At 39.6% G+C, this 18597-nt stretch overlaps 1 protein-coding gene across 1 annotated transcript; it reads right to left on the minus strand.

Annotated features, from left to right (window-relative positions):
• Positions 1 to 1621: 1621 nt before the first annotated feature.
• On the minus strand, positions 1622 to 18552 carry RAB21 (RAB21, member RAS oncogene family). Its single transcript, XM_056338973.1, has 7 exons — positions 18138 to 18552; positions 7416 to 7475; positions 7125 to 7232; positions 5530 to 5593; positions 4671 to 4725; positions 4198 to 4286; positions 1622 to 3293 (listed from the first exon to the last, which is right to left on the minus strand). The coding sequence occupies exons 1-7, from the start codon at positions 18282 to 18284 to the stop codon at positions 3154 to 3156; spliced, it is 663 nt and encodes a 220-aa protein (XP_056194948.1). The 5' UTR covers positions 18285 to 18552; the 3' UTR covers positions 1622 to 3153.
• Positions 18553 to 18597: the final 45 nt, after the last annotated feature.

Consider the following 18597-nt stretch of genomic DNA (forward strand, 5'->3'; position numbering starts at 1 on the left):
AACAAGACCAAGGAAGTACTTAGAAGTTGTTTTAGGAAGGTATTTGTAGTAAGTTAGGCCTTCTTTGTTACAGTAAATGGGTGATTTTTTCAAGATTTACTCTAAGGAAGCATGTTCAACCTTGACTTACATGCTGTAGCAGGTGTCTGGCTGGTTCTATCCATCCCAGAATAGAGGTACTTTCTAAAGACAGATGTAGATGTTTTCTTGCCCTCTTCTGAGAAGAATGAATAGCTTACTTATTTTCAGCAACAGGAAAAGGGTTTTCTTTAAAACACACAAACCAGGCCATCTATCTAGATTCCAGCAGATACGAGACTCCTGAAAATCAAGCTACACAGTAGCAATACCAGGTTACTTAAGTAAGATCCTGCTTAAATACAGAAAATAAAGCTATCTATGCTTTCCTATATGTTTAATGCAAAGAACACTCTAGGTATCTTCAATAAAGATGTTTTTTCCTGGAACCGTTGTATTTCCTCTGCTGAAGTTGTGTGTTAATCAGCCTAAACAATCCAATAATGTTTTTACTTGTGTCTTGAAAACCAACTTCCGTGACTTCATGAAGCTGTAACTGCTTTTGAAAGGCAATACAGTGATACATTGCTAAGCACCAGTTTAAAGTTCCATAAATAAAATCCAACGAAACTGCAGCTTGGACAGAAAGGTTTCCAGACAGCATTTTTCATGCTGTAGCTTAAGTAAAAAAAAGTAACTTCTAAGAATTTATAGAAATAAAAATATTTTGCTTGCTTATAGCAACCAGAACCTTTTTAATCATACAAAATTGTAAGTTTCCATACCCTCACTTAAGTTTTCAGTAGTAATAGTTTTAGTTTTGTAAGAGACTTAAAAGTTAGTATCAGCATGGCTTTGTTAGTTTTGCAATTGACAAACATCTCATAGAATGCCCCTACCACACAGCACACACCAAAGAAAAACTCTTTAGTTCCTGGCAGAAAGATATATTCTACACACTGCTTCCACTTCAAAGTAGTCAAACGTAACATTCTATTGGGTAAACAGCTAGTATTAATTTCCAGACCAGAACTCCATTCGTCAACTTCAACAAAGCGGGGAAGGATTTGCTCTGGAGAGAACACATACCCTGTGGTGTAGGTAATCCCTCATTCATCTGCTTATCAAGTCTAGTTGAAGTTGAGTTGTTCAGTTTTTCCCCCTCCATCTCTGCCAAAAATGACATTTGGATCAAAAGACCTGGAACTTTTTATGAGGAGATTCCAGTTTTGAACAGAGTCTTGCCAATTTCACTCATATCAATACTGTATCACTTACAGGACTAACTTTCATCTGTTTGCATTTGACAGTACTGTTTTAAGATCAAACTGACCTGTTTTTCAACTTTGGCAAGGCTCACTTAAATTAGACTAATTTGAGAATGTGAACTCAATGGCATTGCTACATATACACACATAAAATCACAAATTTTAGATTCACACCAGAAGTCTGTGCAGTCAAGAAACTTATCTTCACTGGCATGACGAGATCACCTTTGTCCATCATGCATGCAATCATGTCAGAAGAGCAGAACAATGGTGGCTTAGGAGAAAGTATCTACACCACAGTTTAAGCAGAAAGGGAAAAAATGCACAAGGGCCAGTCTGTATCAAAGCCATCTATTATTTCAGAGAAAATAAAAACGGGATTGAAGACAGCAGACTTCTCTTTACACGTCAGAGTGATTAGTTACTACTACTCCTTTTGTGAACTGGAACATACCCACACCATTCAATACATCCATATTCATCTACCCTTCAGAAAAAGGAAGGCCAAGGAATATTCTATTTTGTCATAGACATCACCTTTACTTTTTTTCCAAGCATGACAACTTAAGTAAAAAAAAAAGTCAGAGCACAAAACATTTTGAAGTTTCAGCTACCACCATTTTTGTTCTTTTGTGATAGTAGTTTATACATATTTTGCTGAAAACCCTCCTCCCAAAACTTAAGTGGGCTTCAAAATACTTTACAAGAGAAAGAGCAAGTCAGGAGTAAGTTCAGTTCTGTCTAGTATCCCCAAAGTTACATCTGGCAAGTTTCATAACTTCAATTTAATCACTCCAAATCAGTACCAGTTCTAGTTAATGCCAATTCCTTTGTTTACTCAAGCCCTGCAATACAGGGGGAAAAAATATGCTCATCAATACTTTATAATGCTGTCTTGGGACACAAATGTGTTAACGCAGCTTAAGAGTTTCCCATGCATCTGGTTTACTGGCTACCAGATAGATGAGGGCTAAAGTTGAGTTGACATTCTGGGGATATTCTGAGAGGCCAAAATAACTGCAGAGGCAAGATATACGCATGCACCAGCTGTTTTAGCTGGGAGTCAAACACCTCAATGTTAAACAGCAGTCTAAGGAAGCATTCTCTTCCCACTGAGGGGATACTCTAAATACCGCTGCTTGCTTTAAAAAAAATGCTGCAGCTATGAATGTACCAAAAAAGCTGGTTTTAGGTAGGGGGAATAGAATGAGCAATTCAACAGTACACATGAAAAGCCTGCATCTTTCACTGACTTATTCACTTCACAATCACTGACAAGACTGATGTACATATTTCTGCACCTGCAATTGTAAAAGCAGATAAAATATTTAATATGTAATTTACAATGTATTTTACCAGCTTGGCATACAGGATGAACAGAATATATCAAAGTAGTTGACAGTTACAGGCTTGTGAAGGCCCTGCAAAAATATTACTCCAGATATCTGCTAATTTAAAAAAAAAAAATCAATTTGCATTTTAGAAGTGATACAATTCAATCTACCACAAAATACAAAGAGCTGCAAAAAACGTATACCATTCCAACAACAATGTATATAAGTTATTAAATAATGATCTGATTTAAAAGAATATAAATGAAGCCTTTAAGTAGGTCTTTTCTACATGCATATTATTCCTCATTAAAGAAAAATATGTAAAAAGGCCATTGGTAATTGCTTTGTTAACCACTGTAGAAAATGCCAATTCTCTGGTCACAGACGCCACTAGTTTAGCACTTAAGGTCTCTGCAGTGTTACATGTGATTATTTTTAAATACTGTTAATTCTATTACTCCATTGGTAAAGAATGTGTGACTTGGAATATGGCAGTCTTCATATTGAGAGGGCAGTGATGCACAGTTTTATAGTTATCCAGAAGAACAGCACCCTCCACTGCTCTGTACTTGTGGCTCATCATCAATAATCTGTACACCTCGCCTTGCTATTCCTGACTGACTGGAACCATTGCCTCTTGCTCTTTCATCCACTTGAGCAGTTTCTATCATTCCTGTAAAGGAAGAAATGTATTAGATGACATTCCACTGCATATTTACACAAGACTTCTGAGATCTTTATCTATATATTTGAGTTAACATGCACAGAGACAAAATTCAGCAAGACTGGTTCTCCTGTTTACTATGCAGAAGTACTCTGGTGTCACATGGCATAGCTGTAAGAACATACTTAAATTTTCTTCCTACAGCACCAAACACCCAGCAGTTCCTGTTGACTAAGGGAGACCTTAGATGCTCAGATGTTCTGGAGTTAGTGACTTCAAAAGCTAGATTTACCCACCCATGTCAAAAATATTCTGTTAAAGAAAACAAGCAGGAAACTCCACACCCATACCACACACACACAAACACCCAACCTACTCTTCAGACAAGCAGATGACATTTTGCTTAAATTCTTGTATTGTAAGAAGACAACAAAGAGAACAACTTCCCCACATGACAACATTTTTATCCTACATCCCATGGTCTTTACCATTTGTTTAGAACACCGTGTAAAATTCACATAATTACTTTTCAAGTTTACGATTTGTAGTTGACATGATTTGGTAAGATTTTTGAAAAAGGTTGAAACAGGGGGCTTGAAGCACGCAGTAGTGAAACCAGGCACATGAAGTTTGATTTGAGGTTACTATTTACATGTGCCAAGTGAAACAGTCAATGCTCTGATAAACGAACAAGACAACATTGTTGGAGTACAGCATGAATTTGCAGTATTGTAAGCATCCATATATCAAGCTTCCATAGCTGTTACAGTACACAAGTGGCTTGAAGTAGACTCAGATGAAGTCAGCATTTAGTAATAGTTTAAATGAAGGCTTTTCTATATGGTTTTAAGCATTGTGAAGCCTTGAGCATTTTGCAAATGAGCTCTTTACCAACAAACTAGGTAATACCTACTTTTACAAAGGTCAAGAAACAGTTCTTCAATTCCTTTGTTCTGTTTAGCTGAAGTGTGATAATGTTTTGCTCCAACCGATTCAGCATACCTGTAGGAATGCATATACAGAACTTCATTTTACTAAAAAAGATGACTGCAGGTTTTATCCCCAGTTGAGAGTTAAATCAGCATGTGTAGACTAAAAAGGGAATTATGTAGTTAAAACTGCCACGACTGATTAAAAACACTAGCTGAAACAAAATTTCATGTCCAGAAATGCATTTAAACTGCAAATGTTGACTTTGATCACATACAACTCTCAAGTTACTAGTCAGTAATGACGTTCTGGGACTCAGATACTAACAGAACACTTAACACAGCACCCAGCTAGGCACTGCTGGTTTATGTCTGCCAGCTGTTAACAGCATCACAAGTTTATTACTCCAGCACAATTCTGCCATAGCTGTTTCTATTAATAATTGGTGTGACTTACGTTTCTGCTTCTTGCACTGAAACATGTCTCTCTTTCTCCAAGTCTATTTTGTTACCTGTTGGAAACAAGTTAATCTTTCAAGTCTTTTCACTCCAAAATTACCCAAAATCATGTAATCATTGTACCACTTTATTTTCTCACAAGCTGTCCCAGTGAAGACCAACTCCTACATATGTCTCAATCTGGAGCACAATGATACAATTTAAAAAACCCCTTTCACTCAAGCATTTACAGGCAATGAACTACTACTGTAGAGCGATCAGGACAGCCAAGTACCTCCATACAAGCCACCGACTCGCCCTCTGCTTTTCTTTTGTGATTTATTAGCAGCTTATCTGTGCTGCAGAGGTAGTTTTTATAGAATATCCACACATCTATCCTCCTGAAAGTGTTTTAATCATTAGATCCAATTTTAAATCTAAACCCGTTATTTCTGTTGCATTCTGTTTGCATTGAAATATTCAAGCTTTAAGACTTGCTCTACCCCCCAAGCACTTGATTACGAAAACAGGCAGGAATCTAGTCTATGCCACCAAGAACAGTAAAAAAAATGAGTACTTGCAAGAAGGACCATACATATTTGAGGTTTATGTTTCTCTTTGTTAAAACTACAGCCTGCAGGTGTCTGTACTACGCATTTCTGACATGGTGTATCATTAAACAGCTTGTTTTCCAAAACTCTTATTTTCTTTAATGTGATCTACTGAAACCTCTAGCTCCAACTGAATTTTAAATATCAAACTAACATGTACACATGTTACATGCACAAGCTGCCAAAGCAGTGTTTGGAAGATCCTGTTAATCAAAGGAAGCATTTCTGATTCAGTCATGTGAATCACATGCTAAAATAAAGACTTACCTACTATACATAAACAGATTTCATTTCCCAACATTTTTCTTAATTCCTTAACCCAGTTTTTTACCTGCAAAAAGAACAGAGGTAAGTTTATTTTCACTTGATATACTACGAGCATAGGCACTGAGGAACTGACCCTTTATTTACTCTAAACTTGAAACAAACATGTTTAGAGCAAAATAAATGGATAAAGTATTATTTAGATAGCTAAACATGGCTCTTGTTTTGCAGGTTTTAGCTCACAGTTGAAATTAAGAGCAAGTTACTTCAATAAATTGTTCAATTACTCCAGAAATATAACTCACCACACTTGTGTTAGCCCCACTCCAAAGAACAAGTTCACTGCATTGGCCACTTTAGGTCAGGCATGAGATCTTTTATCAACAGGCACTTACTGACAGATCACAAATGGTACTTTAAAGGTAGAGGGACCTAAACTGAGTTGTTCAGGTTAGATTGTAACAGGTGTTTGTTTCCTGAGAGAACAGATGGGACAAGAGCATCGAGTCAGCTGATGGCGAGATATCTTATCAATTATGTTGTCATGCTTTGAAGTTATATGATCACTGCATTGGCTTAGGGACTACTAGTTTAAGGGAATTTAAGTTGTGAAGAGAGGCAATCACTTCAGGAACCTAAAAATAGTTAGGATACATAATACAGATGTAGTTATGGAATAGCATCTGCAAATTAACCTTAACTCTTTTTCTCTGAGAATTTGGTTTGGTATTACAGAATTTGACTATGTAGGTCTCAGCATGAAAAGGCCAAGTTAAAGTAGTACTCACAAGTCATCACAATTCTGCAGGGGCAAGGGGGCAAGAGTTTAACTGCTAGCACAAGTGTTCTACTTGCCCTACATCAGATGATTTAAATTACTTAAGCTGTTGTGGAACTATACCCTTATACTATTTCTATCACTGCTAAACCAATCCCTGCCCATATAGCTACAATTTCTTACTCCTCTACACAGAAGTCCTACTGGTTTTGCCACAAGCTTATCTGAGACCAACTCACTTTTAGCATAGTGTCACCAGTCCTCAGCTGGAAAGTCCTAAAAAGTGACAGCACTGATTTGCCACAGAGTTGGAAAAAGCTCACCTGATCAGACTGATCAACTAATACTGCTAGAAAATAATTAAGCCTTCAAATGTCAAGCTTTGATGAGGATTTGAAGTCCAAAAATCTATTACTACCAAGAATTAGTGTTTCCACTATCATGTATTGCAATTTCAGAGTTATCAGATCTGTAAAAGGTCACATCAGTTCATATTTTTTAGTAATTTGGTTTCTATAGTAGAAATCAGTATTGCATACTATCACACCAGTACTGGCTTATGTTTACAGCATGTCACAGATAAATCACACATCTAAATCCCTGGTGTTTTTTGAATAATCCTGCTAGAACTTTAGAAGATTGAAAGAGTCAGCCTTCAAAAGAAGGCTAATAAGACATATACTTCCATTATATGGTCAAAATTTGCAGATGTAATGTACATTGCTATTGCTGAAAACAGAAGATTCCCATTTACACATTTGTATAACAGATTATCTTCGAACGAGTTTACATCTCACAGAGGTAAAAATATGTCCAGTACCTTTTGAAAGGAGTCTTCATCTGTTATATCATATACTAGAATAGCGCCATTAGAATCCCTGTAGTATATTGGCCCCAATGCATGAAATCTTTCTTGACCAGCTGTATCCTACATTTAAAATACACTTGTTAGCCTTTAAGACAAAGCAAACAATACTTCAAGAAACTACAAATACTTTGAAATTCTACTTTATAAAGAAATGTGTAACATTTGAGTTCTAGTAAGCCTAAGTAGCTTTTCAGGAAAATATTCCATTTAGCTAAGGAAGGGAAAATAGGAAAATAAACATACCCATATTGCAAGGTTTACTCTTTTCCCACCGATATTTAGCTTCTTTGTAAGAAAAGATGCCTGGAAAGCAAAACAGATTAGAGTTAAGTTCTAGACACAAATGTCTCATTTGACTTCAGATTAATTAAACTAATAAAAACATCTGAATCAAAATACTCTAAACCAGAAGTCTGAGTCAATAGTAAGCCAGTTAGTCATTTCCCTACGCTCTGCCAGGAGCCTCTTCTAAATAAATTTGGCTTAAGCCAATCATTACTACATCTTTTTGCTGTTGTTTTGAATGATTTGGGAAGGATAAGAGTTGTGCGGAAAGAGTCTGAATTCACAGCACTGAAAAGTCTAAGTCAAACTCAAAGCATTTCACAAGAGTACATGAAATTTGGGTAGGAACCTGCCTAACAGGATTTTTAATCTGCAGGAATTCGGCAAAGTAGTTCAGTATTAGTCAGTTAATGAAACTCAAAGTATTTTGTTCATCACCAAGTCTCAGAACACTAGTCTTCTACAAGCTTCCTTATCTGTATCTTTTCCCTTTTTTTACTAAGTGAGTCCACAACTCTCCCCATCTGTTCTATGGAGCTTTTGTGGGCCAGTGGTGTGGTTTGTTGGAGCGGGGCGGGAAACTGTCGGGGGTTTTTTCCCAGACACTGCTCCTCAAAACCTTAGTGATATGCTTCTCAACTAACACACAAAAGAAAAGCAAATGTCAGGACAATAAAAGCCTCAGAATACGCATATAAGCTGCTCTAAGCATTCTACTACATTATCTTCTGACATTTTACAGGACCAGAGCATACTGCAAGATTAGTCTGATTTCAGTAACTCAGAGTATGCCTGTTCTTCACCAAGCCTGCATGATGTGTATTTTCAAACACCACCTCAATTACCAAGTGTATAATTCAGTGGCTAAAAAGGGCTACAATTTAATAAAAGTTTAATAGGCTAGAACAGTGTGCGAAGGAGTTTATCTTTAGGCACCTACTCCCCCCATTCCAAAGACTAGCAGTAACAGGTTAACATCAGACAATTCAGTTGTCAAGGTTTAACTTTTGTCTTTTGCCTTTAATTATACTGTTTTCCTTTCAGCTTCACCACAATTTGCATTTGGATACAAACAAGTACTTGGGGGTATTTTATGATACATTCATCCCTGATTATTTTAGACTGGACTGCAGCAGGTCAGCACAAGCTGTCTGTATGAGCACTGGCCAGACACTGAACTAAGCAAAACTAAAAAAAAGATGGGCCAGATCAGCTGCTTGAATCAGCTTGCTGCTTAACTACACAAGCAACCAGAACACACACAGAAGACCATGGTAGTTCAATTTACATCAGCCTAAACTGCTGTGAAAGTGCCTCTCTGGATATTGATGTGACCATATTACAGTCCTACAACACTCAGCTGCTAGAGCAGCTCCTGCTCTTCAGCTACTTCCCTATCACCAACTCTGTCTGACATCTGTATGACCTAAGGTGAGATGAATCAAGAAAATTTACTTCTGATTTTTTTTTGAAGTAAATTGGGGAAACCTTTTTTTTTGGGGGGGGGGGAGGTACAAAGTCTTATAAACAGAACAGGGAGATGACAGACCAGAGGGAACAAAAACACTCAAACTTTCCAAAAGCAGATAGCAAAGAACTAATCATTATCACCATTGTATTCAACATCATTAAAGCATTAATGCTACCCCTTTAGTCTACAGTTAGAGGTCGTAAGTGGACTTCAGAAGAAGTTCCACACAGCATGTTAAAAATATTTAACACTAGCCAACTTGTAACAAACAGCTTAACAGCAGAGTAGCGGATCTTAAATATCAAGAAAGCTTTAGTTCTTAAATCAAAAACTGTGGATAACTGGCTAGCTGAAAAGGGTCACATAGACATAGTCCAGCTGGCTGGACAAAAATGCACATCGCTCTCAGCTTATCTGAAGTAAAGCAAAATACACTGTCTTTGGCTGTCCTTGTTATACAGTAACAGGAAGATTTTGGTGGGAAAAGAATGTTGCAGGTGGGAACAGAAAACTACAGAAGAGAAACTAGTGGCGGGCTTGGTATTTAGGCAACTAACCAATAATGAGCTTAACTTTTGTAATATGTATGAGCTAATTATAACAAGGCATAAAAGGTGACTGTAAGGTACAATAAACGAAGTCTGCTGATCACTCATATTGAGGAACTGTGTCTTCTTTCCGTCGCAACTAATGGCGCCCGAACAGGGACCCTAGAGAGGGCTGAACCTGCGAGCCACAGTTCGAAGGAGTTTCGGGTACCGGTCCTGAAAGCAGCGCAGGAGGCGGAAGGGCACAGTCCCCGCGCCCGGGAGCACCTACAGAGGGTCCCGCCGGCCACGCGTCGCCGAAGTCTCGCAAAGGCTGCAACAGCGCGGACGAAGGTATGGAGAGACAAGCGACGTATGATTCGCTCATATGCTTTTTAGAAAAGCGGAGCGTTCGGGACATAGATTGTAAAAAGGAATTCCTCGGGTTATTAGCGTATGGGATAGCATCCGGGACCCCCGCGGCAGCGGCGAGCGGCAGCGCAGCCCGGCAGGCCCCGTCCCGGCCGCGGTTTCTCTCCAAGGCAGCCCCCCCCCCCCCCCCCCTCCGATCGGCGCCATGGCGATGCAAGCGGCCAAGCGAGCTGACATCCGGCTGCCCCCAGAGGTCGATCGGACCCTTTATATTCGGAACCTGCCGTATAAAATCACAGCGGAGGAAATGTATGATATTTTTGGGAAATACGGACCTATTCGACAAATCAGAGTTGGAAACACTCCTGAAACAAGAGGAACAGCTTAAGCTCCTCAATGAAAAACACGGACTTGACTACAAACCCAAAAAAAAAAAAAAAAAAAAAAAGTGCTTCAGATGTCCCCTACAAGAAATGGGTTTCTGCCTTGAACTAGCAAACATCTCTGTGTTTAACGAGAAGCCTTTTTGCCTTGATGGAGATTATTTATTCTGTATTTATGCTGTATTCTGAATGTGGAAATTGGTTGGGACTAGGAGGCTGGCTTAAAGGCATTTTGCAAACGGGATTATTATTTTTGATCATTATTGTAATAATAGTTTTTTGATCAAAACCAGCCAAAATTATTTGTGAGCATTAGGCATATCTGAAGAGAATGCCTTTATTTGAATCAGCAGTTAAGATGTAGTTTAGTCTGATGCTGTGGTTTTATCTGCTTCTGGTGAATTTTTGAAGTGATGAAATCAGAGATACAAGGTATACTAAGAGTTATGAGGTAATAAGGTAATAATCTAAGTAAGGGTGCTGTCTTTTATATCTGCAAGTGCAATATGCTTTTATGTAGCAGAGAGAAACTTTGACAACAATGTTGCTTGAGCGAGATGTGCATGTGACAACTTGGGAAAAGCGATATCACAACTGGAGAGCAACAGTGTTTCTATGTCTGGCAGAGTGAAATCTTTCAAGACCTGAGTTTAGACAGTCTAAATTGTTAGTATTCAGAAAACCCATCTTAAGCCTCTTTTGCTTACATAGTGTTATGGAAGTCAACTGCTATTGTAGAGAATTAATGATTTTTCGATAATATACATATTAACAAATACTACGATTTTACCTTGAGGCAGTTGAGTGAGAAATACTCACGTGTAGCATTTGAGGGAATGTCAGCATAAATCGCACTTACAGTAAGACTGCATTTTCAATTACTGTACTCGTTAAGATTCGATGATGCCATAAGGCTAAGGCCTTTTATCACAGATTGGTTCTGAACTAAAAGGTGTGTGCACATGTAGATATGCACATTTGTGTTATTTTCCTTAATTGGCTACAAAATAATATAATTAGGTTGGGGACTAGATCTTGGGAATTTGTCTATTATACTTCTGTTTGTTAAGGAACGTGCATAACACAGCACCCATGTAGGCTTGGCTTGTGGCATAGTTGTCAAATTTAGCATAGACATTCAGACAGATAAGCAACGTACTCTTCTTGTGTGTATCACCTACAAGCCATTATGGCTTAGTGTGTAAATCTGTATGTAACTATTGAAAAATCCACTTATGAATGTATATAGCTTAGAACTAATTTTTTCCCTTTGTTAATTCTTTGATATCAATGAGGTATTCTTCAGAAAATGTATGGACTGTTGGTTGCATAAGGGCAGTTGTTATTTGGACAGAAAATTGTTAATGGTCAGGGATTTTCCACTAAAATATTTGCAAATATTCCTAGTCAAACATCAGTTTGGTTTCTTTTTGGGTTTTGAGCTTGCATTAGTCCATGTTCAGAACTTTAAAATTACCTTTGAATTTTTTTAAACTTTTTATATCACTGGAACAGAAAGAGCATCTAAATTAAAGCTTCAAGATAACTTTATTTTTCAAGTATTTCAGGAATTATACTTCTGAACTGAGATTTTATAAGTTGGCTGTGTATTTTCCTGTGTTAAAACGCTGTTATTGAAAATGGTCAACCAAGCCTATGTCGCCCAAAATAAAAACGGGGGAATTGTGGATAACTGGCTAGCTGAAAAGGGTCACATAGACATAGTCCAGCTGGCTGGACAAAAATGCACATCGCTCTCAGCTTATCTGAAGTAAAGCAAAATACACTGTCTTTGGCTGTCCTTGTTATACAGTAACAGGAAGATTTTGGTGGGAAAAGAATGTTGCAGGTGGGAACAGAAAACTACAGAAGAGAAACTAGCAGCGGGCTTGGTATTTAGGCAACTAACCAATAATGAGCTTAACTTTTGTAATATGTATGAGCTAATTATAAGAAGGCATAAAAGGTGACTAAGGTACAATAAACGAAGTCTGCTGATCACTCATATTGAGGGACTGTGTCTTCCCTCCGTCGCGACAAAAAACTCCCCACAGAAAGTCATTTATGGCTTTCAGCTAGCTGTCCCTAAGAATTATGTGATCAGTTTCTAGTCTTCATACCATCATTTGCTCTACTGCACCAGAGTTTAGAAACCAAAAGCTTACATGTAACTTTAGAAGTTTCAATTCACCAACACTTGGGCCATAATAAGAGAAGGTATGGTTAGGCATGATGAATCAAGCTTACCTGACAATATTTCATAGATCTGCTGTACTACAGTACTTGATATTCTGTTTTAAGTCTCAAAGGAAAAGCTCTTCTGAGCACTGCTTTTGTCACAACACTGACAATCTGCTCAGTTGATATAAATTTCATAGAACTGTTTGAGAAGAAAAATTCCAGACCAAAAGGCAGAGAAATCCTTCACAGAAACAGGAGGTATATTTAAAAACCACAGAACTCAATATCCACAAAGTGGCATTACCATGGCTGTAGACGTTAGCCTACTAACACAGATACCTTTACTATCTGACTGAGCAAATATTAAAGTAGGCTTATCCATAAGGTAAGTTTTGCTTAAGCATATACCAGGTCTTCAGGTCACTACAGCTTTTGACAGCAATACTGTCTTCTAGTACTAAGAGTATTTTCTTTCCTATATACCCAGGTATTAAAAGACCCATACATTCAAGTAGGACTTTTTAGCGTCTCCTGGAAAAAAAAAAATCTCACAGGAGACTGTGGCAAGGGTATTTAGCATTGGGCTAATGTACTTGCTCTCTGTATTAGAACTTGATGAATTTGTACTAATTAAATTTTAGTCTACCTGAAGTCTTAGGTCCCTATCCAAAAAAGACAATATCCTGTATCTGATATTCTGATTACAAGCAAGTTTGCCTAAAAAGCTTGCCCAATAACAAGGCTGGAACCTGATATTTGAAGTAGTCATGGGTAGCAATGAGCAGAAGGTTTTGTGAACATGCTGCAAGAAAGTCAATAATATATTACAGATTAAATTCTTTGTTCCTCATTGTGTTCATATACTGGAAGAATACTGCTAGCAGGCTCTGTTCTTGAATTAATAGGTATGAGCAAGTTTGAAATAGTTACCATCAGTAAAGTGCACGTTACAGCCACAGTGGCGAACATGCCAAAGACAAACCACACAGTATCTACCTTCTAACACATATACACCCTTCAAGTTCCATTTGTCTCATGGAAGAGCAAGGTTACTATTCACTCATTCTGAGGTTAGAGAGCAAAAAAAATCATCAGGTGTACAGCAAGACTATGCAGTTCCTAGAAATTCTGGGGGGAACCCAACATGGAAGGAAGAGCCTTAACTACCGTTTTGAGATAGTTTAGGAGCCTAGTTCAGGAAAAAAAAAGTCAGCTGCCAAGAATGTCACAGCCTTTGAAATCAGTATAGTCTAGACAGCACTAGATAATTACATATAGAAGAGGATTCAACATTTTTTCTAATCTCCCAAGAATATATCAAACTGAGTACTACAGACTTAAGTCTGAGTTGTGACTCTACTTAATCAGTAACTTCTTTCCAAATTATTTTCATTACTATAAGAATTTGGGTTTTGCTAGAATTCAAAAAAACCACAAGTACATAGGACCACAGTTACTTCAAAGATAAGTAATCTTAAGCAGCTCTTTGAAGTAAGCTACTAATTTTGGTATTTTGATTCCAGTGTCTTCTGACTGGTCTGAAGAATACTTACACACTTAGAAAAGGATAATACAATTAAAAGAGCTAAAATTCCATTCTCCATGTGCCTGTAGAAGAAAAAAATAAGTATTTTCTAAGAGCTCAGTTTCACATGTTCATCAGGTCCTGATAGGAGCTGATAAAGGGGACCGAGTAGAACACAAGGAAGACATAGCTGGAAAAGATTCTCTTGAAAGTCACTTAATAAAAAGCATGTGTATGTCACCTGCCCCTTCACTGCCTCGTCTTCAACAGAGGAAAGGCAGGCATACGAACACTGCATATAGCACAGAACCTCCCTGCAGAGTCTTCCCCACCTTGCTCCCCAGCTATGGTAGAGAGCCAAGACAGCTTTTCCAGGTTATGCAAGTCCAGCAAAGCAATCAGGATCTGTATAGTATGATGAGCACGACATCAGCAGCTCTCTTACATCGGATATTTTGCAGTCCTCCACACATCTGAGATATTAGTACACAAAAGTTGTATTTTTTTTTTATATTTTGACAGTAGGTTTACTATTGGAGTATACCAGCACAGTTCACTTTGCTACCAATCTATCACTTAATTATTTTATCAAGAGAAAAGCACTGATCTCAATATTTCAATCATTGGAAATAACCTCTGTCCCATCAGGTTTGACAACAGGTTCTGCACTGAAATCATTGCCTGCAAACCCCCCCACCTTTCCTGCTTTTTCACATTATTCTAAATAGGTGTTTTCTTAAGTGAATCAGTAGCTACCTTAATTTTAATTTGCAGGTCATCAATATCTTAACTACATGACTTGACACTAACATCACTACAGCAACATATCCCAGCAGTCTCCTAACCTCAAATGAAGTTCCAGCTCAGCATTTCCCTCTAAGCTGCCTGTCATGGTTTAACCCCAGCTGGCAACTATGCATCACCGAGCTGCTTGCTCCCTCCCCCTTCCCCTGCTGGGCTGGGGAGGAAGGGGAAAAAGGTAAAATTCATGGGTTGAGAGAAGAACAATTTAATAATAGAAATAAAATATAACAACAGCAGCTGTAATGAAAAGGAGAGAGAGGAATAAAATCCAAAAGGAAAAAAAACAAACAAGTGATCCACAACAAAATCGCTCACCACCTGGTGACCGATGTCCAACCAGTCCCTAAGGAGTAATCAGCAGGCCCCAGCCAACCCCGCCTCAGCTCACATACACAGCATAACGTTTTATGGTATGGAATATCCCTCTGGCTAGTACAGGTCAGCCTGTCCTGGCTGTGTCCCCTCCTAATCTCTTGTGCCCCTCCAGACCTCTAGCTGGCAGGGCCTGACAAACTGAGAAGTCCTTGACTTAGTGTAAACATTACTTAGCAACAACTAAAAACACCAGTGTTATCAATATCATTCTCATACTAAATCCAAAACACAGCATTGTACCAGCTACTACGAAGAAAATTAACACTATCACAGCCAAAACTAGGGCACTAGCATTCAGGGAAGTGGGGCATGAAGAGAAGGGAAGCAGCTCCCTTTTACTAAAAGCCTTCTGTTGCTAGGACGAAAGAAATTACTCTGTCTGGGTGTACACAGGTTAACTTCACAATAGAATACTAAAGTGTTAGAATTCAGATAGGAAAGCACAGATAGACATTACAAAAAAGACTCACACTGACCAATTTAAAAGCTTCTTGCACTTTCCCCCATTGCTAGGCTCACGCTGCAGGAAGCGCGAGTCAACATTACTAGTTTCCAGAAGGCTACAATCTCACCTTTTTTGTTGCAATCATATTGGAGTAAAGCGCTACGCAGTATTTTTATCCCCCCAAAATCAGAAATTACTGTGGATAGAGAGCCTCTTGTCTCAGTATCTCGTCATCTTTTCATATGATTCATCACTGTGGCCCTCTGCTGAATCAGGAGCTAAGTATTTCTCTAGTTTTGGCTTAATTGGCACAAAAGTAATTTGGTGCAGTACTTTGAATTGGTGCCATGAAACAAGGCCACCTTATCATATTAAGCCTTTAATCTTAAAAAAAAGTATGTTTTACAAAAATGTCACTTCATTGCTTAATCAGATATCCTAGTTTCTCATTTTATTTAAGGGATATTTTAATTTGCTAGTGGAAGAGCTTACTGTAACTTCCATCTAGAATTGTAAGATGTAGGAAAACAAGAATAAAGATAACACTTTAGAAGTGCACATGATGTCCAGTAAGATTCAACAGCAACTGACATTGCATTTTACAATCGATAAGACATGTGGCTAAGGAGGCTCAGAACACAAAAGCAAATGAGTTAAGAAAGACAGTGCAGTCAGTTAAAAGATACTGGTAGGAACCAGAAACCTAATCACAGTGGAGAAACAAAATCTCAGTATCAAGTGTGAGCAAGAGCTTCCACTCTTCTACAAGCACATACACCCTGCCTCCAGGCAGACAAAACCGAAAGCTCTCAAGCCACAGGATCTAGAGACATTTCCCTATCAACATTTACATGTCCGCCTTATGACAGTTGTGACCTAAATCTGTATTCCAACTCACTTTTTGCTTCTATTTTTGTCTTCCACTACAGATTTAAAGAACATGACTAACAAAAAGAAAAACCAAACATGAGCCTGCATCACATGACAAACTTAGAGCTCTACTCTTTCTACATGGGATGTGAGAATTCAGCTATACACGATCATTCTGATGCACTATAAATGACCGTGTGCTCAATGCTACGCTTCAGCTGCAGCTCTGACACCTACAAACTACTGATCATTTCTGTAGCATAGCTATTATCCATTACCTCTATAGCAATCAGAGCTACAATCAGCTTGCCATAAATACATCACCCCACGTAAACCTACCAATAGATTCATCCAACAGCAGAGTATGAACATAGGGTAATGTAAACATGTTATTTTTAGGTCTTTATAGCAAAAATAGAGTAACAGTAACCGTTTATGAAACATTCACTGTATTGTTTCCAGTGCATCACCAATGTTTCTTTGATTTTAAGAAAAAGATCCATTATTAAATACTTCTGAAATACACAACCCACAAGATTTTTTTCCCCTAAATTTGGAGGAATAGCGCACAACTACCCTAAGGCTCTTTTTCTAGCATCACCTACTATTTATTCTGTACTTCACGGAACCTCAAAAGTAGCTAAAAACCCACTACTGGCCCACATGGTGGCAGGGTTTGTTTGTTAATTTAAAAAAAAAACACAAACGTTAAAAACGCTACAGTGCTAAACCCACACTTTCATATACATGCTCACAACTACTAAGAAAGATGCAGTTCAAGTGGTGTAACTGCAAATAAAAAAGGTTAAGTAGAGACATCCCAAAAGACTTAGCATACAACCTACATCATTAAGTTTAAAACATGTATTCTGAGATCAGGTACAGTACAAGCGTTTTATTTTGTACCACAGCATACACACCATTCAGCGCTAGTAGGCAACAAAAAACCATGACTTTCAATTCAAGCAGATACCCTGTCACATTTCTCAATCAGAACACCACTTTTTGTTCTTTATATGTAAGCAGACAGTACTACTGAAAAGAACCAGGCGAGAATTCAGGGAGGTACGTGACAAAACAAGTATGCCTTAAGAATGTTTTCTGTTAAGTCTTAATCTCATAAACCATTTTGTGAAATCTGTTTTCTTTAAACAATAGTAGTTTGGCAGTTCAAGTGTTAGGATCCGAGAACACGAGGAAGACTATAATTAACAGAAATGCAGCACGTATGAAACACTTAGTCATCAGCCCATTACCCGCGATTACAATGACAACATTACTTTCAAATCATACTGTATAGGATTCAAACGAAGACATTCATATACGCAACTAGAGAAAACGCGCAGTTAGCGTTCAGAATACACGCGAGGCCTTTAAGCACTGGAAGCTTAAGCCTGAGGCACGAAAAGAACCATAAATCAGCTTCCAGCTAACCCGGCAGGGGAACAGCCACCATTTAAAGAGCGGCAGCGGTCGCTCCGGCCACCGTTGAGCGGTGAGCAAGGCAGCAAGCGCCAGAGCCCTGCCGCGGGCTGACGGAGCCACACAGCCAGCCCCAGGGCGGCAGGGCAGGCCGGCCAGCGCCACAGGGCGACGCAGGGGCGGGCTGGCACCGGCCAGCAACCCCAGAAGGTGCGCAGGGAGAGACACGCAGCTGGGCCCCCCGCCCCCCGAGCCCCGGCAGCGGCGGGCAGGGGCTCCCCGCCCGCCCCCGGCCCGGCCCGCACCTGCAGGGTGGTGATGTGCTTGTCGTTGAACTTGTTCTCGCAGTAGCGCAGCACCAGGGAGGTTTTCCCCACGCAGCCCTCCCCGAGCAGCACCACCTTGAAGGAGAAACTGCGGCCCCCGGCCGCCGCGCCTGCCCCCGCCGCCATCCGCGCCCCGCCGAGACCAGCCGGGCCGCTGCCGCCTCACATCAACGGTCCGCGCCGCGGCGCGCCGCCGCCACCACCACCCGCGCCGCCGCCCTCAGGGATGGGACGCGCGGGGGAGCGGAAGGGGCACTCGCCGGGCGGAAGCGAGGAGCAGGCGGGACGGTACCGCTAAGGCCCGGGGACGGGAGAGAGACGCCCAGAGCCACAACGCTCCCCGCTGCCGCTGGCCCCGCTCCCCCTAATGGCGTCTTCTTCCTCCTACGTCACGCGGCGCTCGGTCACGCGCACCCCCCCGCCGCCAATGGGAGGGGCG

The sequence above is a fragment of the Falco biarmicus genome, chromosome 5 (assembly GCF_023638135.1).
Source record: "Falco biarmicus isolate bFalBia1 chromosome 5, bFalBia1.pri, whole genome shotgun sequence".
In the NCBI taxonomy this organism is placed as follows: Eukaryota; Metazoa; Chordata; class Aves; order Falconiformes; family Falconidae; genus Falco; species Falco biarmicus.

Coding starts and splice junctions, on each gene's coding strand:
- RAB21 (XM_056338973.1), bottom strand. CDS start 18,284: ATGGCGGCGGGGGCAGGCGCGGCGGCCGGGGGCCGCAGTTTCTCCTTC. Junction 4,726..5,529: donor AATCTGTTTATGTATAGTAG/GTAAGTCTTTAT, acceptor TGTTTCCAACAG/GTAACAAAATAGACTTGGAG. Junction 3,294..4,197: donor GTTTCTTGACCTTTGTAAAA/GTAGGTATTACC, acceptor CTTCCTTTACAG/GAATGATAGAAACTGCTCAA.